Genomic DNA, 24,819 nt, shown 5'->3' with positions numbered 1-24,819 from the left:
TGGCCACTTCTGCCCGCCCCAGCGCAGCGGGAGTTTCCTCCTCTCGCGAGAGGCGCGAGGTGTGGAGCCGGCGGATGCAGAGAAGCTGGGAGCGAGCTCAGGGTGGCAGGTGAGCGCTCTTCTGGTGGTCCGTGAGCTCGATCGTCCCCAACAGTCCCCTCCCGACCCATTCTCTCCTCTACATCGGCTCCTTTCCCATTTCCAGCCCCGTCCTTCGGCGGAAACGTGGCCGTGGCCACCTCCCTGAGGACCACAGCTGGGTTTCGCCCGGAGGAAGCCGGTGTGAGGGGCCGGGCTGGCCCTGTCTCCCCCGCGGCCCCTGGAGTGGTGGCTTCGGCCCTTTCCGGGCTGCCTTATCTCCCGCGCAGCCGGACCCAGCCTGAGGCCCGGGGGACAGCGTTCAGCTGGGGACCGGGAGATCGGAGTCTGAGACCCACTTCTAGTAGCAAGCTGTTACGACCTTGAGTCTACATCCCTCTTGGCAAACATCGGAGAAGCTGAAGTTTCCGTCTTGGAGGGGTCTCTGGAGCCCCAGGTTGTAAATTTGAACCTGTGTCTTCCCTGAACCTCCAAGGTGTTGAGTTGGTATAATTGAGTATTCCCAAACTTGCCAGGTTGGAAAAGCCATCAGGATACTTGTTAGTAAGTTGGATGCGGAGATCTTTCTCCTGGAGAATCGATTCAATACCTCAGAATGTACCCCTGGAATCTTATTTTAGCGTGCCTCCGGGTGATTTCGATGATCCGCAAATTTGGAAAAGGCTGGTGGCCTTTATTCTTACATTGAGTGCCAAGCTCTGCATGACTCAGGGAGGTCATGGACTAGTCACTGAACAGAAATGTAAATACGGAGTGCCTCACTGGGAAATTAATCAACAAGGAAGGCTTCATAATAGTCGGAAGAAGTAAATTATTTTGGGGATTAGAGATAACGGAGGGCAGGAGCTAAACATGCCATTCTGTAAATTTTGTGCAGTTAGACCCTTTTCTCTTTTGCATCTTTGCAACTTTAATCTTTTCAGTTAGCTTATCAACTCTAGACTTTGCAATTACCTCTTCTCCCCTGTGTGAGTGTGGGGGAAGCCTCCCCTTAAGCCAGAACTACTCCCCAGGTGTTAAAATTTCAGATCCATATTTCTAGATTTTGGTAAAGCCCTACTGATCTCCCCATGAGGTTTTGTTTTCTGAGTTCTGTCCACTCATCTTAGAGTGAATATCTCTTGTAGAAAGTCTAGCATTTGCTTGGAGAAAAAGTTGTCCATTTCTTTTCCTTTGAGTTTACTACTTCCTTACAGGTTATCACCTTTTTTTCTGTGTGTGTGTGTTTCAGTTTATTTGAATTAAAAATTTCCTGATAACAGTATTCTCAGAATTTTTTTTTATACACTTGACTTGAAAGGATTTGATCCTTGGTTTGAACTGAAATCCAAACTTAAATCTTTTTTTTTTTTAATTCTTTCCCCCCCACCCCCTTCATCCTTAAAGGAATCCAAATGCTTCAAGATTTGATGTTTACAGGTGTCTTAAAAATAAACAAGTGAATCTCCAGAAGTTGTTCTCAGATAAATCCATTGACGTGACAATGACTTCTACTCTACCATTTTAATGAAACTGGGCCTCTGAGTCACACTTCCAAGTATGTTGACTTAGGTGCCAGACATTTTTTCCCTTATATCTTTTTAGAAAAAACATTGACAACAACATAAAACTCCGATGATGAATAACATCACACTTTCGCTTTTAGATGTTTAAAAGAACACTGTGTCCCATTTTATTCAGAAAATGCTGACTGCAAATGGTGGCTGTGTCTTGTTTTTTGAGGGTTAATGTTTAATAAATGTATTTTATGAGCTCCCTGTTGCCATAGAAGATTAGTTTCAGGGGATATGGAACACAGAGCACTTTCCAGTCTTCTAATTTATGGACAATCCCACTGGAGTACTGTATAAGATGTCATAAAGTGTGGCTCTCATATTGTGTAATTTTAACAATGAAAAAGCAGCTTCACATCTCTCCTTGGGGAGTCCTCCCAGCTGGCAAGGCTGAAGAGGAACAAGATTTTATAGGACTGTTTGAAGCAAAGGCAAATAAACTGGCCCCAGAGAAGTGGAGGCTCAGAGTTCTCTGAGAACATTATTTTATTGAGCTTTATGTACCAGGCCCTGCTGAGTGCTTTGCATATTTTTATATTCTTATTTACTTCTTGCCACCGCCTTGCAAAATATAAGATCATTATCCCTACTTTATTAATGAGAAAAGAGAGAGGCTAATCACAGATCCATGGTTATGTAGCCAATGAATAGAAGATCTAGTGCTAGATAGAATTCCAGTTCATTTCTGTTGGAAACCTGTGCTCTATAAAACTCTGCCTCCCTTAAGTTTGCTGAAAAGGTCTAGAGATCTGGCCTTTTGTGTTTCTCCTGCTAATGAGTAGCCTTTGGCCCCTCAGTTCTTGCATGAGGGTTTTTCTGTGAGTACAGTGCAAGGTTGGTGTAGTGGGAAGGGATCTTTTTCCATGGCCCCCAGGGAGAACTTGTTTCAACATCATTCTAGAAACAGGTCGTTTATTTCTTATACCTTCATGCCCAGCAGTCCATATTCCTGTCTTGTAGTCGGTTCTTAAATGTGAGACCCCAAGTTGTTCACTTGAAAGACTTGTAAGGGTTCTTCCTCAACATCATGTTACAGTTGAGAGCTTAAAGTTTCAGTTCTTGATTGTGTGCTTTTTAGGGATTAAAAAACCACAATTTAGTGAATAAGGAGTCCTGTTTGTCTGATAACACTTGGCATTCTTTTACTGTGCCTTGAAGGCAGGTTAGGATAATAAAGGTATTCCACAAGGAAGGAATCACATAAAAGGCATGATGGAGTGAAAAATGCCAGGATTTTCCATTGAACAAGGGGAGGTAGGAGATACAGGTAGAGCGTCTGGAGATTACAGAGCACCTGGATCCAGAGGACTGAGGACATTTGACTTTGCTCTAGAAAATAAAAGCCTTAGTAACTCCTTTAGAAGATGAACGACAAAATCAAAAGTCCTATTTTGATTTTGTATCATATTTAAGGATGCCTGGCTAACCTCAGCATGTTTTAATAGGCTGAAAGGCAAATCATTTGAAGGGAACATTTGAAAGAAGGAAGAGTGTGTGTGCCTGGCTTAAGCTCAGGCCCGGAATGTTTGTGGTGACATAATTGTTACTGGGTTAGCCACCTCTCAGAAGACACAAGTGTTCCGCTTAAGACTGATGCACGCATGACCTCTCTCCTACAGCTTCTGTCTTCGTGTCATCTGGTAGAGCTATCTGCAGGCAGGGACTCAGTGTCATTAATGTTTAAGAAAGAAAAAGGGAACTAAGTAGACTGCTATCTTGCTGACCTGAGTGCATCGTGAGGACATTGTATACTTGTCCGAGTATCAAGTGAAAGAGAAAGTTGACTCTGGTGGGAGGAAATTTCCATAGGTTGAAAGCATGGGTTTTACAGTCATACAGACTGGGATTCAAATCCCAGCCCTTTCTTTATCCACACAACACTTACCAGTTACGTGACCTGGGCAAAGTCAACAGCTTGTGCCCTGACTAAAATGGGAGTATTACCTAGTTTAAGGTTATACTTGGGTTCAGTTGAGATAACGTATATTAAATGCTTTGAAGAGTTTGGCTAATTTTAATTGTTAAAGAAAGACATGGTAGATACCATTGGTCACTGCAGAGTCAGTGGAATTGAATTTTCCTATCTTGATGAATGGAGAAATATCATTATTCAATTTGCTAAATTTACATATGTTGTCTCTTTTTAAAAACATCTCAGCTTGTGGTTAGGATATGGCAGCCAACTTATTTGCTTCCCTTGCTGAGTCATACTTATGCTTAATTAATGTCCTGTGTGTTTTATATTCTGTTCAAGCTGAGTTTTCATATCAAAGAGAGAATAATCGTTGTGCCTTCAACCTCTGTACTTGACTCCCCAGTCACGATTCTCACCAAGAAAGCCACCTGCCATGTTTGGGAATGTTGGGGTTATGAAACCTTGGATAATGGGTTTGTTTGATCACACTCTGCTATCTACAGTGAGATTTTCTAATGGAAGGTCAAAATTAGGTGTAATTCTAATCATTCCATGTTTGTCTCTGCTCAGTCTTGACTCTTTTTTTGGCCCATAGCTTTTAGGTCCACAGCACTGCGGGAATGGCAGATTTTGGGATCTCGGCTGGCCAGTTTGTGGCAGTGATCTGGGATAAGTCATCCCCGGTGGAGGCTCTGAAAGATCTGGTGGATAAGCTTCAAGCCTTAACTGGCGATGAGGGCCGAGTGTCTGTGGAAAATATCAACCAGCTGCTGCAGTGTAAGTACCTGCCCAGGTTGTCTTTCAGGGCAGTTATGAGGGGGGTGCTGCTTTCCTGTCATTCCTTGATGGCTGGGTTTTTGTTTCAGGTGGCACATGATAGTGGTTGTTTCAGTTGAGATATAGTGGACTTAGATAGAGTTGATGATCTGTGTAAGTAGGTTCTTCTTTCTTATTACTTTGTGCTTAGCTGCTTAGTCGTGTCCAACTCTTTGTGACCCTTTGGCCTGTAGCCTGCAAGGCTCCTCTGTCCATGGAATTCTGCAGGCAAGAATACTGGAGTGGGTTGCCATTTCCTTGATCTTTGCCATTTCCAAGATCTCCAGGGGATCTTCCCGACCCAGGGATTGAACCCACGGCTCCTGCATTGCAGGCAGGTTCTTTACTCATTGAACCTGTTCCACATCTTTTTTTTTTAAAGCTTGTTTTTCATCCACCTCTTTTTTTACTTTTTCCCCTGAGCATGTAAAAGAAGAAGAAGTTAGTAAGACTGAGGGAGAGCAAGCGTCCTTGCCCCACTTGCTAGTAACAGTGGTATAATAGACTTTGCAGAACAGGTAGGTGTTTATTTTACGGGGCCACGCGTGTAGCTTTTGTGGGGGCTTGGTCGATGGCTTCTGGGGCCCAGGTGACCACTAAGTAGAGTCTTCCTTCTTTTCAGCTGCCCACAAAGAATCTAGCTTTGACATTGTTTTGTCGGGTATAATTCCTGGAAGCACCACTCTGCACAGTGCTGAGATTTTGGCTGAGATGGCCCGGATTCTTCGGCCTGGTGGATGTCTTTTTCTGAAGGAACCGGTAGAGACAGCTGTAGGTAAGGAGATCTTCACTTAAAAGACTAGATCTTCACTTGAAAGACCTACTTAAACCCTATGATTTAACAGGGTTGAATCTTAGGTATGTTTGCTGCATCTCTCTGAGTAGCAAATATTTGGAGATCAATATTCCTATATTAAACCTTATCCTTAGGGATAAGTTATTGTAAAACTCTGAACCACACATCTGAATAAATTGTGATCTTTGACCTGTTAGTTGTAAAATAGAAGGAAACTGCTCATCTGAAAATGGCTGGATCCTTCAACAGGTGAATGGTTTAACTGGTACATCCACACAATGGAAAACTACGCAGCGGTGAGAAAGGAACAAACGCTTGCCACATGCAGCAGTTTGGATGAGTTTCAGGGGAATCATGCCGAGTGAAGGAAATCCAGTCTCCAAAGCTTACATGCTGTATGATTCCATTCACAGAACATTCTTGAAATAACAAAGTTATAGTGACAGGGAACAGGGTGGCCATTGTCAGCGGTTAGGATCAGGAGGGAAGGGTGTTCATGAGGCTATAAAGGGGGTAGTGTGAGGGTTCCTTGTGGTGATGAAGACTATACACACACACATGTATGTAAAACTGGTGAAATCCGGATAAGCTCTGTGGACTATATTATTACACGTGACAGGTTCCCAGCCTTCATACTATGTAATAATTGTATAAGATATTACCATGGGGAGGTGAGGGGAAGGGTCCTCCGAACCTCCCTGAACTTTTTTTTAATTTACTATACATCTATAGTATTTCAAACTCAAAAATTAAATATAGTCCAAGAGTGATGAGGTAAGTATTGATTCATGTGAAACTAAAGATAGAATCCAAGAAATAAAAACCTTTTTTAATTTTTTTTGCTTAGTGGTAAAGCTGTCAGAGTCATTCTAGAGTTTTAGCATTTTAGACTTTCTATCAAAATGTGATGCATTATTTCATCAAATATGATAATAGAAATGAAAGTATTTTGAAACATATAGAGATGTTTATGTGGAAACACAGACTTGTGATGTTAGGAGCAGATATAACCTTCTTTGCCAGGAGGTAAACCCTGAGTGGCTAAACACAGCGTCTTTCCAGAACCATACAAAGATACTTGTATACAGTTTCTAATCCTCTTTCTCAGTCATTATCCAGCAGCCTCTGTAAGGTTAAGTATTTCTTAGAAACAGAGAGTGATAAGAAACAGTAATAAAGGATTTATTGTATAAGAGCACTTTGAACAACCAAAAGGATTTCTCTAATTAAAATATCATTAAAATATATATATACATATTTATATTCTATTAAACAGAATAGGTTATTATTATTTTAATGCCCTGTTGACTCGATTAGGATAGAGCCTTTATAATTTTTCCTGCATTGGCCTATAACGCTACTAATTGGGGTTTTCCTCTTAGCAGTTAACAATAGCAAAGTGAAGACGGCATCTAAGCTGTGTTCAGCCCTGACTCTTTCTGGTCTTGTGGAAGTAAAAGAGGTATGTTTGTAGATGACCTTCTTCGTTGGGAATTTAAGCCTTGGGTCACTAAGCCCAGTATCTCTCTGTCAGATGATACAGAGAGAACCCGGGAGAAATAGCAGCCCTAAAGGTGAGGTGAGCCACGTCACTTAGACTAGCAAACAAACTGAGAAGACACCTGATGCCTCGAAGGAGGAGACCTCTAACATCAGCCTCCTCTGGACAGACTCAGCTTGGGCCCATGTGGGCTGGGCCATTTTCTGGTCTCAGTACTGGTGGTGATGCCTGAGGCAGAAAGGGAGCAACACATCTCTTAGTGGACACAAGTCTTAGGCCCACGGGGAAGGCAGTCACCTGTAATTATTACACAATTATTACACAAATCTTACACAGTTATTTTCCTCACCTTTTTGGTGGGAGGCTGGAATAGGTTAGAGGGGAAATCCTTTTCTGACAATTCAGTAGAAACATTAACATTAAATAGGGGTATTCATGGTTCTGCATTCTTCTCCCATGCTGAAATGTTCTTGTGTGAGAGGTAGGTGTTAAATCACAATAGTTGTTATACTTGGATCTGTACATGGCCGCGGGCCTCAGTTTCTTTATACTTTCCCTTTTTAATTTTTCTTTTTAGTTAAAGTTCTTCCCTTTTTTAATTCTAAAATACGTGATGTTCATAAAACTTCAATTAAGACCAAAGAATTTAAAGTGACGTCTCAGACCTTGCTTACACTTCCCTCCCTAGAGGAAGCCACCGATACACTTTTTGGTGTGGCTGTTCAGACATTTTATGTATTTACAAGAGTGTTATGTGTGTATGTCTACACATTGTTAATGTAAATCAAGTCACATTATACATTGTTCAGTCACTAGCTCTTTTCTCCACCTTTAGATACGCTTGACATTTATCCATATCAGTGTATTCCCCACTTGGTTATTAATGATGGAACAACATTCAGGGGTGTAAATGGACTCTGATTTTTGTGGCCATTCATTCCTTAATTGTTGGACGCAGAGGTGGTACCCCCTACTGTTTTCCCTACCTTTACTGCCTGCTGCTTCGTCTCAAGGAACATAAAAAGCATTTCCCTCCCCCTTGGTTCGCTTTCTCTACTACATATTTCATTTCTAGCCTCTTTATTGTGGGCATGCTTCCCCGCTACAGGCTTTGATCCTATTCAACACACCCAGTTCATCTTGATAATAACAATTATTACAGTCCCCACAAGGCCTCGCACAGCACCTTGTACCCAGTAGACCGCTATCTGATAAATACTTTCAAACTGTCCATGGGATGGGCTAACTGTAAACATGCAGACAGAGGTTACGCTCTGGAGAACGTGAGGCCCGAGGCCCTGTCTGTGACCTCCCGCTGTCGTGTGCTTCCTCCAGATGCGAGCATTTGACATCCATGGGGGGGACATGGTACCGTGTCACACTGTAGAAGGACTGTGATGTGCCCTGATCCTCTGCTGTCTTGAATTCCAGCTACAGCGCGAGTCCTTGAGCCCTGAGGAGATTCAGTCTGTCCGAGAACACCTGGGTTACCACAGCGACAGTCTGCTCTCTGTGCAGATCACAGGCAAAAAGCCCAACTTTGAAGTGGGCTCTTCTAGTCAACTTAAGCTTTCTATTGCCAAGAAGTCTTCCGGTGAGATGGCCTAGGGACATGTCTATCTGAGTGACTTAGGAGGTCCTATTAGAAACCGAGCCAGAGATCTGAGTGAGGTGGTGAGAACTTTATAGAATCAGCTCCTTCCTTAATTTCTCTCATTTCCAAATAGAAGGATGCTTAATGTACTGCTGTCCTGGGCATATTCATAATCCGAAACTGAAGTGGCATGTGGATATTACCTAGTTCAGCCCCTCCTCCTGCGCCAGAGGATGCTGAGGCCTCCACGTTCCAGAGTCCAGGGTTCTGAGTCCTGTGGCTTCATTAGCTAATGAAGTCTTTCCAGACCCCAGAATCATGACACTTACCCTCTGAAGACCTCCCAGGGGTGGTCATGGCAGATAAGAGTGCCCTGTTCCTCTTCCTGCGTGTCCTTTTCTCTGTGCCACTGAAGTCAGCTTTTCTTTCTTTGAGGATCTTAAGACATTTATAAAAATAGCTCTTCTGTTTAGAAAATTACACCCAGTCCTTTGTCATCATTCTCACCCTTCCTATCACTTTCTTTTAATGCCCAGGTTGAGAAAAATTGTCCCAGCTGTGAGGTAGACAGAAATTTACAAGTATACATTCACACTGCTGTGTTTTGCTGTCCAACCTGAATCTTCAAGAAATTCTTTGGCATCCTAACCTTTGGATTCACAGTTCCAGAGCAGCTAGGATCTGCTTAGATGACCTGCCCTGTGGGGGTCTGAGCATCCAGTTGTGACAGTGATCACAGGGGGCACACTTTGCCCCTCACAGGGGGCACACTTTGCCCCCTAAGCCCCGTTCATGAGCCAGCCCACACTGAAGCCCCCGGAAAGGGAATCAGAAGGTGTAATTGTCACTGATTTGTTTTTAAACTACCACCATCAGCTCCAGAGCCCATTTTCTTGTCTATAACAGGTTTACATGAGACCAAAGCTTTGCTATTCATAATGCTTTTTGGCACACTTTCTCATTTAATCTGCAAATCTCCTGCTGTGGGTTTAGGGGATACTATTAAGCCCCATGCTCTAGGGACTGAAACTAAGAGGAGGAGGAGAAAGCAAGCTGGAGTGGAAGGTTAAAGCGTTAGGCAGACTGTGTCTGTATTTGTGGCTGTATGAAACCGGCCCAAGTATCTAAATCTGTTTCCTCAGAAGATTAGGATGACAGATAAGTTTCCTCATGAGGTGGTTAGCAAGACTAAACCAGATAACATATGTAAAGTGTTTAATGTGTAGTATTAATATCTGGCACAAAGCAAGTGCTTAACAAAGGATGACTTTTATTACCATAAAGTGATGGGTCTTTTATAAGTGGTTGAGCTGGGCTTTGAGCCCAAGTCTTTTGACTCCCAGTCCAGTGTGTTCCCTGCACAGCCTTAAAGAGAAGCACTTAATATGTTTGTGGACCTTGTTTCTGGCTGCTTTTCTGGAGCTTGTTTTCTTTTATTGGTTGAACTCAGGGAAGCCTGCTGTGGACCCTGCAGCTGCCAAGCTCTGGACCCTCTCGGCCAATGATATGGAGGATGAGAGCGTGGTGAGTCAGCTCTGTGGTCACCTGATTGCATTCTTTTAGGCTTTTCTCAGCTCAGTTGGTAAAGAATCTGCCTGCAATGCAAGAGACCCCGGTTTGATTCCTGGGTCAGGAAGATCTGCTGGAGAAGGGATAGGCTACCCACTCCAGTATTCTTGGGCTTCCCTTGTGGCTCAGCTGGTAAAGAATCTGACCGCAATGTGGGAGACCTGGGTTTGATCCCTGGGTTAGGAAGATCCCCTGGAGAAGGAAAAGGCTACACATTCCACTCTTCTGTCCTGGAGAATTCCATGGACTGTATATAGCCCATGGGATTGCAAAGAGTCGGACACGACTGAGCGACGTTCATGTTGGGTAGGAGTGGTCATAGTTTGGAATGGACTCTCTGAATTCGTAAGTGTGAAAGCATTTAAAGCCCAGCCTTGTGGTGGTGCCTGACACTGGTGTTTTTGACTCAGAAGGAAACTCCACATTGGTGGCATCTTACATTTCCTTTTCAGCATCTTTCTCCACAGATTTTCTTGTTCTCACTTCATGTGATATACTGAAGACTCTTGTAGGCATGTGTAAACCTAAAAAGAGTTAGCCAGCTAAAATATTTTTTGGCTTCTTCATCTGGACAAGATTCCAAATGCTCACTGTCTTAAAATCTCACATCTGTGCTTTCTATAATAAAATGCTTCATTTCTGCGACTATCGAGGTTAGTGGTAAGCAAAATAGGTGATGGTTTGTGTCCTCATAGAACTTAAAGATTAATTGCCCTCACAAATTACCCAAGTGTATATATTATTATTGCCTTTTCCCCTGAAATTATATGGAAAATATTCCATCCCCTTTTCTCGTGTGACAGTCCTTATATATTCAAGTACATGTAACAGTTCTCTGTTCTTCCTACTCCCTCCCTCCCACCCTCCTCACACATAATCTCTGCACATCATAAATGAGTTCCCAGGCCCCTCACAACCCAGTATAGCTTCCGTGCCCACAGTTTACTTGCTGTGTGGGCGGCTTGGGTGCGATGATCAACCCTGGGTAGGACGGTGGACGCCTTCTGACACACAGGGGTGAACTGCTGCCGTGGCCCGTGACCACATCAGCTGTTCATTAGCAGAGACCACGACTGTGTCATTCATGGCCTCCAACACTCTCCAGGATCTTATCGACTCAGATGAACTGCTGGACGCAGAAGATCTGAAGAAGCCAGACCCAGCTTCCTTGCGGGCCCCTTCCTGTGGGGAAGGGAAAAAGAGGAAAGCCTGCAAGAACTGGTAAGCCTTGGGGTGCGCTGGGGCCGCCTCGCTGCTGCCAGCCACTTCTGACTCTCAAAGAATCACTGTATTTTACAATTACTAAAACATATCTTACAGGAAAGTGTGTCAGATGTATAGAAGAGTGTCCTAAACAGGTACATTTTAAAGAGTACTAAAACTAACACCCAGGTACTGACCACCCAGGTTAAGAATCGGGAACCTCAGACATTGCTTCCGCTGGCTTCCTCAGCTGCATCTCCCTCCATCTCCTCCCAAGAGGCTACATTCTCCTAAGTTTGGGCTCCTTCCTGACTTGTTTCATAGATTACTATCTCTGTGTGAATCTCCAAACAATACCATATTGAGTTGTGGAGCCCAAACGTGACTAGGCCAGGAAAGGTCCATGTCTGGATCTGTAAAGGCTCAAGGGGAAAGGAGGTCTGTCAAGGATTTGGGTGGCAGGAAATCTCACTCATCAGCTCCTGACTTCCCCCAGCACCTGTGGCCTCGCAGAAGAACTGGAAAAAGAGAAATCGAGGGACCAGATAAGCTCCCAGCCCAAGTCAGCTTGTGGAAATGTGAGTATCTGGATGGTTACTCAGTATTCACAAAGGACTAAAGCATACACAGACCAGCTCCAGCTTTACAGAAGCTACTGCCCAAGTATTGTAACAATAGGTGGACATGCGAGACGGTGTCTCCAGGGAGTAGTGGGGAGACGGGTTATCACCTGAGGGTGCGTAGCACGCTCAGGACCATAGGGAGGCAGGCGCCTGTCATTTCTTATTTCTGGCCCCTTTCTTTCTGCTTCACACGGGGCCTGAAGCTACCTAACCATTTGCTACATGTGGCTATGATTTGAACTGCTGAGAACCCAGAAGTATGTCCACCTAAGGAACTTTCTGTAGACATTTGTCTTTCATGAAATCAGAGATCTTAAAGACTCTCAGTCTGTGGGTCTCAGCTGGACCTACAGATACTCCCGGTCATTCTCTTCAGGCTGCTGTGGCCATATTATATCATCTTCCAGCCCATATCTCCGGGAGAGCTGACACTCAGCTTCTCGCTAATGGGTCTCTTCTCTCAACAGTGTTACCTGGGCGATGCTTTCCGCTGTGCCAGCTGCCCCTACCTTGGGATGCCAGCCTTCAAACCTGGGGAGAAGGTGCTTCTGAGTGACAGCAACCTCCACGACGCCTAGGAGGGCCTGGGCCTGGGGCACACCTGCTCCTCCGCCAGCTCCCGCCCCTCACATCCCACCACATGGTTCCCCCCATCTCCTCTGACTTAGGTCCCTGGCAGGGAGGGTGATCAGGGGACAGAGTGGAGCTGGCCGGGGCGCAGTGGTGTGGAGTGCTGCCATCGGTCAAGACCAAGGTATCCTGGGGCCCTACCACCTGAGTGGGGACCTCCTTCACCCAGTGTTAGGCGAATAGTGCTCATCTCCAGTGGGCCCCTCTCCCTACGTCAGAGTGCTGACTGTGACACTCTTGGATCCCGCTGCCCTTGAGTATTGACACTGACAGGGAGGACCCTGTCTCATCCTAAGCTCTGCAGCAGCGCCCACAGCTTATCTCCCAGAGTTGGGGGTTTATTTACCATGCAGTTTTTGGTGACGTGAGGCGAGGGTCTTGTGACCTCAGCACCAAGGGAATCACTCATGGGTTGCCATGATCATATCCAGTGTCCTGCTCCCTCCACTCGTCTCCCCCCGTCCATGTGTTAATGTGTTACATCTGTGTCCTATTTCATTTCTGTTCATCAGCAGGTTATTAAAATTTATGTACTTACGCATATTCGCTGTGAAGAGGGTGTATGTCTGTGTGTCTGTGATGTCTGACACAGCCATCTAAGCTCACCTGGTACCACAACCATTTTTGGAGAGACTGAGTCACACCACAGGGAGCCATTCCTGCACTTAGAGATCAGGACCGACCTCCATCGCCTTTTGAAGAGTCCGTGCTGGTGAGCATTTAGAGAGAAGCAGGGCAGAAGCAGAACCAACAGTAAATCTCTGAGCAGGAGCTCCTCTGTTCTTGTTCCCACCTACACAAACATGAAATTGATCTTGCCAGATAGCAAGAGAGATTGTGTAGATATAAGAGACCCAGGTTTTCCTGTTTTAACAATAAAGAAAAGTACCCGTTGGTATTTGTCCATTCTGATGGATTTTAGTTATGGGTATGGCTTGACTCTGAAGCCCCGTGGTAGACTGAGCAGGACCTGTGAGGATGACAGGACATCACTGCTGTGATTGGGTTATATTGTGTGGTGGATATGAAAGGATTTGCAGATAAAGTCCCTCATGGAATCCTCATACACTGTTGGTGGGAATGTACAACATTGGTGCAGCCACTGTGAAAAACAGGATGGAGATTTCTCAAAAAACTGAAACTACAACTGCCATATGACCCAGCAAATCTCCTGGATTTATATCCAAAAAAACCAAAAGCTAATTTGAAAAGATATATGCACCCCAGTGTTCATAGCAGTACTATTTACAGTTGCCAAGAATGGAAGCAACCTAATGTCCATCAGCAGATGAATAATAAGCAACATTAAAGATGGTATATACATACAGTGGAATACTACTCGGGCATAAAAAATGAAATTTACCATTTGCAACAACATGGATGGACTTGGAGGGCATTAGGCTAAGTGACATGAGAAGTGATATCAGTTATATACGGAATCTAAAAAATACAACCAACTGGTGAATATAACAAAAAAGCAGAAGTCAGATACAGAGAACAAACTAGTTATGAGTTCAGCAGGTGGGGGCCAATATAGGAGTAGGGGAGTAAGAGGTATAAACTATTAGGTATAAAATAACTGCATAGATACATTATTGTACAACATGGGGACTATAACCAATATTTTATAATAACTTAATGGAGTATAACCTTGAAAAATCATGAATCACTATACTGTATACCTGTAACATTATACAGCAACTATACTTCAATAAAAATAATAATTGGGGGAAAACGTCCTCCCTGGACCTTCAGCCTTTTAAGAGGGCGATTGTCCTTCATGGGCCTGACCTAGTCAGTCGATCCTTTATAAGAACTGGAGGACAAGTTTCTCTTGCTGGCCTTAAGTTGCCGTGTTATGAGGGATCCACAGGCAAGGAACCACAAGCAACTTCTGGGACCAGGGAGCAGGACCTAATGACTGTCAAAGAGAAAATGCCCTCAGCCCTGCAATCACACCTGAGAACAGAAATCTGAACTGAATAATCAGGAGCATTCAGAAGAGGACCTAGGTTTCAGATGAGACCCAGCTGGTGGGACTTTACATGGGAGCCCAACCTTGTGGTGCCTGGACTTCCAAGCCACAGAATCTGAGATGACAAATGTGTGTGGTGTTAAGCCACTAGATTGGGGGTGGTTCATTATACACCCATGGTACCCACCCCAGCCCCCAACTAGGCTTAAAGTGAACAGATATTTATCAAGTCAAGCCACGGGACGGGATGCTGTTAATGGCTCCCACTGCAGTTGCCAAAGTGAAGGAGGAAAATCTCTACCTGCAGGTTGAAGAGAGAAGATCCTGAGCTAAAGAGCTGGGCTGGGTTTAGCAGAACTCCAGGCAAATGCCACCAGTTCTTGCTGATTTGATTCTTGTTCTGCGTCCCCGCCACTGCTGGCAAAGTGGGTGATGCCACCTCCTGTCTGGCAGTTAGAGTCGCAGGCCAGCACTGCTGGATCACTCCACATGAGGGCTCAGAGTTGGGGGCCAACCTGCTGCAGAGCGGCCTGGCTGGCCAGCAGTGCACACGTGGCCTCAGTGCCCAGCTGCCACACAGCTCAGTGAGTCCACGGAAGGTACAAGGGTCCTCACACCTGTGGACTTTAGAAGACAGCAGCTCTGAGGGGAGGTTTTGGAGCCAAAACAGTCTCAGATATCACTGAAAACCACAATTTACATTTGGAGACTGGGTGAGACCCAGAGAATGAGCTGTGACCACCACCTGATGACCTTTAAAGGCAAAGGTTACCCAGGTCCTTGGACATTTTGTCATTGGGCCTGGGTGGGGCTGAGGAATCATTTTTCGGTGAACTCTTTCTAAGGTCATCTCCAAAATCTGACAGCAAACAGTTGGGGCGTTCCCCTTTTCTTTGAAGTCACTTTAAAGCACCTAGTGGTGTGGGCAGTAGAGCAAACCACACCTTCCTTGGGGTTAAGACATAGCCGAAACAGAACCACAAGAGGAACCACAAGAGAGCTGGAAGGGTGCTGAAAGCAGGGCCTTTGGGGCTGGAGAGTGGGAGGAAGAGAACAAGTCAGAGCCCAGACCTGCTCCAAAGCGAGGGGGCACTTGAGTTACAACATCAAGCAGGGGGTTCCGTGTGCAGCCAAGCATCCCACGGAGCAACCCTGGCCGGCTCAGATTGTTGGCAGGAGATCAGAGACCTAGCTTTGCTATGCACCTAGAGCCGCCTGCTTCCTGTGTGGGGGAGGGGAAGCTGCACATGGATCCGCTACCAAGTATGGGTGAGGGCTTGGCCAAGTGGGAAGTTTTCACCAAGGGTGCTGGAATTGGTTTAGGCCATTACCCCTAGAGTGTCAATTTCAAGGTGTGTGCTCAGTTGCTCAGTTCAGTTCAGTCGCTCAGTCGTGTCCAACTCTTTGCGACCCCATGAATCGCAGCATGCCAGGCCTCCCTGTCCATCACCAACTCCAGGAGTTCACTCAGACTCACGTCCATCGAGTCAGTGATGCCATCCAGCCATCTCATCCTCTGTCGTCCCCTTCTCCTCCTGCCCCCAATCCCTCCCAGCATCAGAGTCTTTTCCAATGAGTCAACTCTTTGCATGAGGTGGCCAAAGTACTGGAGTTTCAGCTTTAGCATCATTCCTTCCAAAGAAATCCCAGAGCTGATCTCCTTCAGAATGGACTGGTTGGATCTCCTTGCAGTCCAAGGGACTCTCAAGAGTCTTCTCCAACACCACAGTTCAAAAGCATCAATTCTTCGGCACTCAGCCTTCTTCACAGTCCAACTCTCACATCCATACATGACCACAGGAAAAACCATAGCCTTGACTAGACAGACCTTTGTTGGCAAAGTAATGTCTCTGCTTTTGAATATGCTATCTAGGTTGGTCATAACTTTCCTTCCAAGGAGTAAGTGTCTTTTAATTTCATGGCTGCAGTCACCATCTGTGATGATTTTGGAGCCCAAAAAAATAAAGTCTGACACTGTTTCCACTGTTTCCCCATCTACTTCCCATGAAGTGATGGGACCGGATGCCATGATCTTCGTTTTCTGAATGTTGAGCTTTCAGCCAACTTTTTCACTCTCCACTTTCACTTTCATCAAGAGGCTTTTTAGTTCCTCTTCACTTTCTGCCATAAGGGTGGTGTCATCTGCATATCTGAGGTTATTGATATTTCTCCCGGCAATCTTGATTCCAGCTTGTGTTTCTTCCAGTCCAGCGTTTCTCATGATGTACTCTGCATATTAGGGTGACAATATACAGCCTTGACGAACTCCTTTTCCTATTTGGAACCAGTCTGTTGTTCCATGTCCAGTTCTAACTGTTGCTTCCTGACCTGCATACAAATTTCTCAAGAGGCAGGTCAGGTGGTCTGGTATTCCCATCTCTTTCAGAATTTTCCACAGTTTATTGTGATCCACACAGTCAAAGGCTTTGGCATAGTCAATAAAGCAGAAATAGATGTTTTTCTGGAACTCTCTTGCTTTTTCCATGATCCAGCAGATGTTGGCAATTTGATCTCTGGTTCCTCTGCCTTTTCTAAAACCAGCTTGAACATCAGGAAGTTCACGGTTCACATATTGCTGAAGCCTGGCTTGGAGAATTTTATATACACATGTATAAATAACTGAGTCACTTTACTGAACAATGGAAATTAACTCAACATTATAATCAACTATGCTTCAATAAAAATAAATAAATAAAATGTACTCATGGGATTTAAATGTATGTAGGTGACTCAATGCCATTATTACTTACCTTTCCCAAGAGGAGGGGCCATGCCAGCCCACAGGGCAGAAAGAGAAGCGTGGGGAAGGCTGAGGCCACAACCCTTATTGGGTTTCCATGGAAAAAGCAAGGCAGGAGTGGGACAACGATTGAGGACCGGCCTGTGGGAGTCATGATAGCGGGTTTTGGAGCGCGGGCACTGTCCCTCATTGTCTGGTACCCAGCGCTTGGTGATTTGGGGAAATACTGGTTTGGGAAGTGAGTTATATAAAGGAGATGGCTGGGGGGACTCGGGATTGGTTGAAGAGTTTGCAGTATGATTTTTGCGTCCCTTTGAGAGCCAGATCACAGGGAAGGTGTAACTTGTGACAAACGTATGCCAAATAGACAAATTCATAATCTAAAAAAACGCGGTGAAAAAGGCCCTAGCTCGGTGCTCTCAGCACTGCCTACGTCGCATCTGGAATTAGAGGCCCTGCAATCCCTAGCAGTGGTTTTCCTTCTTCCTCTTCATCCTGTTAACCCCTGGCAGTGTTTTCCTGTCCAGTTCCCTCAGGAGAAGAGCTGGCCAGCCACAGACACGCTGACCCGAGGCCTTGAGCAGCTATAATCCGACGTGGGTGACTTCAGCCCCTGGGGACCGCGCTGAGGCCAGGGCCCTGGTGGTCAGGTACATCCATCTTTACTGAGAGCTGGAGCGCCCTCTGATGGGCAACTGAAGAGCAGCGCAATTCTGAAGAGTATCCCAATTCTGAATTCCACGTCAATGCCTAGACTGAAGCGCAGTTACCTTATCCGGGCACCGCTCCTCTGGGACCTTCTTTCTTGACGTGCTCCTCATGGGATTCACACGGGGGCTTGTTGATGAAAATATATATCTCAAATGTCCACTATACACAAAGGACTTCCTCCTTCTTATAAATGAATCAGGAAGTACCGGGTTGTCTGTCAGAAATACCTGCCCCAAGGAGCTCAACTATATTTACAGGGGACAGTGTGATAAAGCGAAAGCGAAAGCAGGGAGCTGGAGGAGGGCACAGAGTGGGGCATCAGCTGCAACCAAGGAGGTCAGGGAGGGGGCTTCCTGAGGGAGGCAGCATTTGAGTTGAGCTCAGAAGAGGGGCTGGATTTCAGATGCAGAAGAGATGAAGCACTTTCCAGGTGGAAGGAACAATGAGAGGCCAGTGCGCCTCCCAACTGTTCTGTGTTCTCTGGTCCCTGCCCTGTCCTCTTGCTTCCTGCCTCCCTACTTTTGGGTGAGTCTCCCTGTCATGATTCCTTAAAATGGCCCCTTCCCAGGGGAACATGGTGGCTGGTTCCATCTCCTGCCTCTTCCCCCCACCCACCTTGCACCTGACCCTGCTAGTAAACACCTGGATTCCGAATCCTGCATGTTGTTGCCAGTCCTGGCTCCACCTCTCTTCCACTGAGGGACCTTTAAGCCACACACCCCCTTGCTCTGTGACCCCCAGCCCCCCACCCCTCTTTGCCTGTTCATAGTCCTCTACTTATCCAAGTTCACAAGAAGGGCCTCAAATGGCAACCCACTCCAGTGTTCTTGCCTGGAGAATCCCAGGGACGGGGGAGCCTGGTGGGCTGCTGTCTATGGGGCCGCACAGAGTCAGACATGACTGAAGCGACTTAGCAGCAGCAGGAAGATTTCACTAGGAAAAAAGTTCTTATTCTTTTAAGGCGAGTTTGCAATGCACTGGGATTACATGCATGATCTCTGAGTGTCTCTCTTCTTCTTTTTTTTTGGCTGTGCTGCGTGGCTTAGCAAGATCTTAGTTCCCTGACCAGGGATTGAACCCAGGACAACAGCAGCAAATGTGCCAAGAGCTAACCACTGGACCATCAGGGAATTTCCTGAGTGTCATTATTGCAGGGTGAGGAGGTCTAGGCTCCAGCCCTTGTTCTCCCTTGCTGTCACAGGAGCATCTCCTTGCCTCCCCTAATTTTGAGATCATCTTTTCCCCACTCCTTACACTGTGGATCCAGACAATATTTTCCCACAAAGGACTCAGACTGGGCTGCCCCCAAAGACTCTGGATCAGAGGTGGTTGTTCGAGGGATACTCCTTGGGACCAGGGGCAGAGAAAGAGCCCAACTGTGGCTGAGAAGACCCTGGGGTCACGGATAAGATAATTCACCACCATCGTCAACCTTATTATTATCATCACTTTTATTCGTTGGCTTGGCTCTGATGTCTGCCCATCAATAAAACATTGACCACAAGGCGGCAGCAGAGGGCATAAACTTTGCCCGAAAAGAACTCTCATTTGCAGCCCCGCCAAATAACACGGAATTCCATGAGAGAAGAACGCACTGCCCCTGTCCCTAGACTTCGCCCCAGAGAGAGAAGCCACAGGCCCACGGCTGGTGAGGAGAGTGAGACAGATCTAGAATCTGAAGATCCCAACTTCTATCCATTCCCCATGACTCCAGTCCTCAGCTGGGCCTGGACAGAGGGGTTTGGGGATGGGTCCTTCTCCATCCTTCTGAGCACATGGGCTGTGGATTCTCTAGGGGGGCTCACTGAGCTCCCAATATGATAGAGGAATCAGGACTACAGACCCTCACAGGAGTCAACAGGAAAACAACCCCCATGGGCTGCCCTACCATCCCGAAGAGCAGGAGAGGCGGGAGGAGTGGCAGCCAGGATGGCTTCCCGCAGGCTGGCTTGGGCTGAGGCTGGGTGCGATGTCACCTGGTAGGGCGGGGCTCACACTTCAGGTCAGCAGGAATCATGGACAATGTGGGAAGCAGCCTGCTCAGATTGGGAGATGAGGGCTGGGAGCCATGGGGCTGAGTGGGTGCAGGGGTGAGGCTGGGGCGGGGTACTCAGGACAAGGGGGAGTAACTCCAGCCTTGGGAGCCAGCCTGGAGTTGGAGCCAGAAGAGGGGGGGCGCAGCTGGGCTTACAAAGACCCTCTGGGGCTGGCTGGGCTGCAGTGTGTGGTTGGGGGGCTGAGAGGTAGGCAAGATGGAGAAGGGGCTGCAGGAGTCCCTGGCGCCAGGGAGCTCCCCAGTACTTGGCAGAACCCCAGCCTGCCTGGAAAGAATCCTGGAAACATTCGTGGAATTGGGATCAGGCGTGAGGAGGCCAGGGGCAGATTAGATGGGAGGCTAGCTGGAAGCCCCTTCCCAGGGCTTCTTCCTGCTCTCATACAGCAGAGCTGGGGTGGGCAACCAGCCTCTTGTCACCCCTGCCCTGCTCATCCCACATCCCTCAGCCCCACCCCTGCCTCCATCTCTCTCCCGGGGCCCCCTCTCCCTGAGGGTGGTCTGCACCCGAAGCTTCAGCTTCCTCCTCTAACGAACAGGGAGAGACTAGATGTTCTCTGAGGGCCCTTCCAGGGCGACAGGCCAGGGTGGACAGCACACGCTGAACCCAGACTGGGGGAGAAAGACTTTAATCAGAAAAGGGGACAACGGGCCTCTTTATCCTTGTAGGGCCTCCTCTGGCTCCAGGAGCTGGGGGTTGGGGTAATGAACATGGAGGCGGGAGGTCTACAAGAAGTCCAGGAGGGGTCAGGACTCCTGGAGGGCCGAAGCAGGTGACTTCTTGTGTTTCTGCAAGTACTTCATTGCCTTCTTCACCGTTTTGTCCTTGGGGTTTGCACAAATGGTTCTACCAGAGCGAGTCACCAGCCTACATGGAGGGAGAACACCATGGTGGGGGGTCAGGGCAGGGAGGCCTTCCGGAGTCCTGGCACAGCCTCGCCCTGTGATGACCAGGACCCAAGCCCCCAAGAGGGGCTGGAACTCGCCTGAAGTCACCCAGGGTGGCAGTGGCAGTTCTGGGACCCCACACTCTGTCCTCAGTGATTCCCGACCCTTCCAGGGAGCCAGGGCTGCACAGCTTTGCTCCCCACCTCAGACCATCTGCATCCACGTAACCCTGGGGATGAGGGGTGCCTAGGAGGGGCTCAGGGTTCGGGCCCAGGCTGCAGAGGCGACCACGTAGGGCGCTGACTGCCCCTGTGCATGGGGCTGTCCCATGTCTCTCAGGGCCTCCCTTTCCTCATAAATGTATGAAGAGCTTAGACCTCACAGCCTGAGGTCCTTTGGGGGTTCACGGAGTGTGGAGTGGGAGTGGCCCTGAGGAGCAGGACCAGGGCGACAAGGGATGAAGGCCCCGGTCTGTCCTCTCCCCTCCGCAGTGGCCCTTCCAGGAGCTCCAGGGTCCACCTTCTCCCACGTTCAGCTCCTGGGGTAAGAAGGGGGGCAGAGGGGAACAGCAGGGGCAGACTTACACAATGGCTTTGTTGGGACAATCGTCCGAGGTCTGGTACCAACCCACCAGCACCTTTTGGGGAATGGATCCTTTGTAGAACTGCAGGCAGCACTCCCGGCCCACGTTGCCTGCTCGAGCTGCGGGGAAGGCCAAGCAGGAACAGGTATGTGTGCGCATGTCTGCTTGGGGAGGGTCTGTGAGGGCCAGAACGTGTGTGTCTGTGGTGAGGAGTCTGTGTGGTATCATGTGGGCCTTGCGTGTGCATTTCTACATGTGTGTGTCTGTGTGGTTGGGAGAGGTCTCCTTGAGGGGCTCTGTGATCATGTTTCTGTGTGGGGGAGTATGTGAGGGGTCTGCAGCTGTGTCTCTGTGTGTGAGTCTGTGTGTCAGAGTGTGCACGTTTGTGTGCATGAGGTCGTGTGTGTGCTTTGAGGGGCCCTGCGGTGTTTGTGTGTCTGTCTGTGCACATGTCTGTATGTGTTTGAGAGGATTTGTGTACACATGCCTGTGTGTGCGTCTTTGTGCGTGTGCACATTTGTGCGTGGAGATCTGTGTGCAGGTGTGGATCTGTATGTGCCTGGGGAGTCTGCGCATATATGTGTGTGTCTGCATGTGTGTGCATCCATGTGTGCTCACACTCAGACCAGCCCTGAATCACCAAACGTTGACTCTGGACCAGGCTCTGGGCTGACCCTTGGCTGTAGCTGTTCTTTCAGTCCTCAAGCACACCTGAAGACAGGTGCTGTCACTACCCCATTCTACAGATGAGAAAGTGGAGGCCCGGGTGTGAACACACTTCCCCAGGGCTTGGTGTCCTCATCTTAGCAGGAGAAAAAATATCCAGCATCTGCAAACTGGCAAACAGACGATCTGTGACTTCAATTCAGACCACCACAAGGTGCTTTCTGAGAAGCCTCGGAGTGTCCTCTCACCATCTTGCGGATGGAGCTTGGTTTGACTGACACGGAGCTGGCCAGGCCCAGACTTTTACAAAAGTGAGACATGCAGCCAACTGTGAAGGTCACCCCAATTAAGCTAGCCCCGAAGACTGTGGCCCTGTCACTGTGTCACCACACGGGGTGCTAACCAGCTTTGTTTCTCTAAAATAGTAATCTTAGCTCAGCCTTCCTTTCCCAACTGAGTATAAAAATCTCTTTTTTTTCACCTGCTCTGGGGTCGTGTGCTCCTGCCTTGATGCCAGCCCTCTCATTCTATATACTGTGCTGTGCTTAGGTGCTCGGTCGTGTCCAACTCTTTGACACTGCATGGACTGTAGCCCCGCAAGGCTCCTCTGTCCATGGGGCTTCTCCTGGCAGGAATACTAGAGAGGGTTGCCATATCCTCCTCCACGGGATCTTCCAAACCCAGGTCTCCCGCATTGCGGGAGGATCTTTACTGTCTGGGCCACCAGGAAAGCCCATGAAAACTGGAGTTTTCCTATTCCTTCTCCAGCGGATCTTCCCAACCCAGGAATCGAACCAGGGTCTCCTGCATTGCAGGTGGATTCTTTACCAGCTGAGCTACCAGGGAAGCCCCTCACTGTATATAAAAACCCATTAAATAAACAGACTCTTAACAAATACTTGTGAGAATTGCTCCTTGTCCACTGTCAAAACACAATCACAGTCACTGCCTCATGACATTTGCAGGGGGAGATGTGCAAGCAATTTTTCCTCAGAAGCTGAGCCCCAAGTCCTAGGACATTCATCTTCCTCCTCCTCCTCTTCATCATCATCATTTTCCTTTGAACGCCTCCCTCTAAATCCTATTGCTGCCAGCCTCTCACACCTTTGCAGGAGTAAGTGGGGTGCAGGAATAATGTGCGTGTGCAGCTGCTGTGGTCTTAGCGGCCCCACCCCTCCTTGCCCAGTGTCCCTTCCTCCTGTGTCTTTCCTCTGCTCTCACCTGCGTGGGTGTCCTGCAGAAGAGCCCCCAGGAGGATGGCGACCAGGAGCAGTGTCTTCAGGGGAGCCATGGTGCCAGGAGCCGGGGAGAAGGTCTCTGTGTGTGGGTCCCTCTGCTCAGGGGAGACCAGGGTGAACTCCCAGGGTGAAGGTGACCTATTTAACCTCTTTGGGGATCTTGCCCCGCCTCTGATCACCTCACCCACATCTTTCCCTAGACCCGTGGAATTCAAAGAATTCGGGATGATTCAGCAGAAGTCCAGTCTTGGAATGTTTGTGGCTTTCCAGAGAATGGGCACTCCGTTGGGGACAGAGGTGGGGTATGTGTATCCGGGGGCCATGCACACTTCTCCTTTCACAGGGGACATTTCTTGGTTCCTCAAATAGAACTGAGACGCTTCCATCCTCAGCTGGCTGCATCCCTGCTCAGGCTGGCCAACGTCCTTCATGTTTGGTGCACCCTGGGCAAGGGGTAGGGGCAGCCAGGCTGGGGCCAAGAGGGACTGCCCACCTGGAGGAGCTTTTGGGTGCTGGGAAGGCCTCCTCTGGGGGTCAGCAGGCTGCACGGGCATCATTCTGCAGGGGTAGCTCCATTGCAACCTGAGAAAGGCCTGGGGCCCAGACAGCCTGGGTGTGGGTCCTTTACCAAGTTGGGCTTTGGACCACAGCAGGCCAGAGCTCTACAGGTTTTTGTTTTTTATAGTTTCGTTTATTGATTAATTAATTTTAATTAATTAAAGGTGGGCTTTTCTCTAGTTGAAGTGAGCAGGGGCTACTCTCTAGTTGCTTCTCATGGCGGTGGCTGCTCTTGTTGGAGAGTACAGGCTCAATAGTGTTGGGACCAGCCCAACAACGAACTGACCTGAGGGAGTGGTGCCGCAGAAGAATAAAGAAAAATAAGACTCAGAAATAAAGGGGGGATCGGGGGCAGAAGCCATTCGCAGGCAAAAGCCCAGATCCTAATCCATGCGTGTTTTATTGGTAACATCTACTTCCTTGTACGTGCTCTAGAGATATCTGTTTTTTACAGTCTCAGATTGGGGATAAGGATATACAATGCACAGTCCACAATGTCAAAGCTTCAGGCCTTTCATGAAGCTTTAGCTCTGTTTAGCCCATCAACTAGTGACAACCTTTCTCAGCAACTCCCTCAAGGCTCTGGTCACAAGAACAGTCACTAATGCTTTTCCATCAGTCACATCAGTACTTCAACATCTTGTTTTCAAGATGTTTTTCCACGTTGTTCTTTTTACTGCTCCCAGCCCTTCACCTGGGAGTGATGAGAAAGTCATTCTTATTTTTCAAAGAAGCCCTGCTAATTATAGTACGGGCCTGTGCGGAGCATATTCCCTATGTATCCCCCTTTTTTATTTTTAGAAGCTTATTTTTGATGATTGTTGATCATAGAAGCCAAAGCGATAGTCACCGATTGCTGTTGTTGTCTGTTGACTTTCTTGGTGATTTGTTGCCAGACTATGTAGAAACAGAAAAAAAGGCACATAAAAATTAACATGAAACCAGCCATTGATCCTCTGATAGTTTTCAAGTGAGGAATGGGATTTAATTGAGAAATCCCATCTGCTGCTGCTTCCTGCAGATTAGATCTTTGCAAAAGGTGTAGTTTCTGAGAGAAAGTTTCCATAATCTCTTGCTGTAAATTATTACTATCCAGAGATAGATTACC

At 47.5% G+C, this 24,819-nt stretch overlaps 2 protein-coding genes across 4 annotated transcripts; one reads left to right on the top strand and one right to left on the bottom strand.

The window, feature by feature from the left end:
- Window positions 1–13: 13 nt before the first annotated feature.
- Window positions 14–12,842, top strand: CIAPIN1 (cytokine induced apoptosis inhibitor 1). 3 transcript variants are annotated; one of them, XM_061387310.1, is made up of 9 exons: window positions 14–109; window positions 4,163–4,344; window positions 5,006–5,158; window positions 6,565–6,641; window positions 8,112–8,274; window positions 9,725–9,798; window positions 10,949–11,064; window positions 11,543–11,624; window positions 12,137–12,842. In XM_061387310.1, the coding sequence occupies exons 2-9, from the start codon at window positions 4,188–4,190 to the stop codon at window positions 12,245–12,247; spliced, it is 933 nt and encodes a 310-aa protein (XP_061243294.1). In that variant the 5' UTR covers window positions 14–109; window positions 4,163–4,187; the 3' UTR covers window positions 12,248–12,842. The 3 variants fall into 3 exon arrangements, with proteins under 3 accessions (XP_061243294.1, XP_061243292.1, XP_061243293.1); XM_061387308.1 differs by having other exon boundaries at window positions 23–109; window positions 6,562–6,641; XM_061387309.1 differs by lacking the exon at window positions 14–109 and adding an exon at window positions 140–535 and having other exon boundaries at window positions 6,562–6,641.
- A 7,549-nt stretch (window positions 12,843–20,391) lies between these two features.
- On the bottom strand, window positions 20,392–23,350 carry CCL17 (C-C motif chemokine ligand 17). The gene is made up of 3 exons (XM_061387302.1): window positions 23,137–23,350; window positions 21,251–21,368; window positions 20,392–20,646 (listed from the first exon to the last, which is right to left on the bottom strand). The coding sequence occupies exons 1-3, from the start codon at window positions 23,204–23,206 to the stop codon at window positions 20,526–20,528; spliced, it is 309 nt and encodes a 102-aa protein (XP_061243286.1). The 5' UTR covers window positions 23,207–23,350; the 3' UTR covers window positions 20,392–20,525.
- Window positions 23,351–24,819: the final 1,469 nt, after the last annotated feature.

The sequence above is a fragment of the Bos javanicus genome, chromosome 18, assembly GCF_032452875.1.
Source record: "Bos javanicus breed banteng chromosome 18, ARS-OSU_banteng_1.0, whole genome shotgun sequence".
Lineage (NCBI taxonomy): Eukaryota > Metazoa > Chordata > Mammalia > Artiodactyla > Bovidae > Bos > Bos javanicus.
The sequence above is the reverse complement of the archived record's forward strand: the minus strand, read 5'-3'. Positions and strand labels throughout refer to the sequence as shown.

Excerpts from the sequence above, each read along its gene's own strand:
- CIAPIN1 (XM_061387308.1), top strand. The coding sequence starts at position 4,188 with ATGGCAGATTTTGGGATCTCGGCTGGCCAGTTTGTGGCAGTGATCTGG. Across the intron at positions 6,642-8,111 it reads GTCTTGTGGAAGTAAAAGAG|CTACAGCGCGAGTCCTTGAG; the intron begins GTATGTTTGTAG and ends CTTGAATTCCAG. Across the intron at positions 8,275-9,724 it reads TATTGCCAAGAAGTCTTCCG|GGAAGCCTGCTGTGGACCCT; the intron begins GTGAGATGGCCT and ends GGTTGAACTCAG.
- CCL17 (XM_061387302.1), bottom strand. The coding sequence starts at position 23,206 with ATGGCTCCCCTGAAGACACTGCTCCTGGTCGCCATCCTCCTGGGGGCT. Across the intron at positions 21,369-23,136 it reads TCTGCAGGACACCCACGCAG|CTCGAGCAGGCAACGTGGGC; the intron begins GTGAGAGCAGAG and ends CCTTCCCCGCAG. Across the intron at positions 20,647-21,250 it reads TGTCCCAACAAAGCCATTGT|GCTGGTGACTCGCTCTGGTA; the intron begins GTAAGTCTGCCC and ends CCCTCCATGTAG.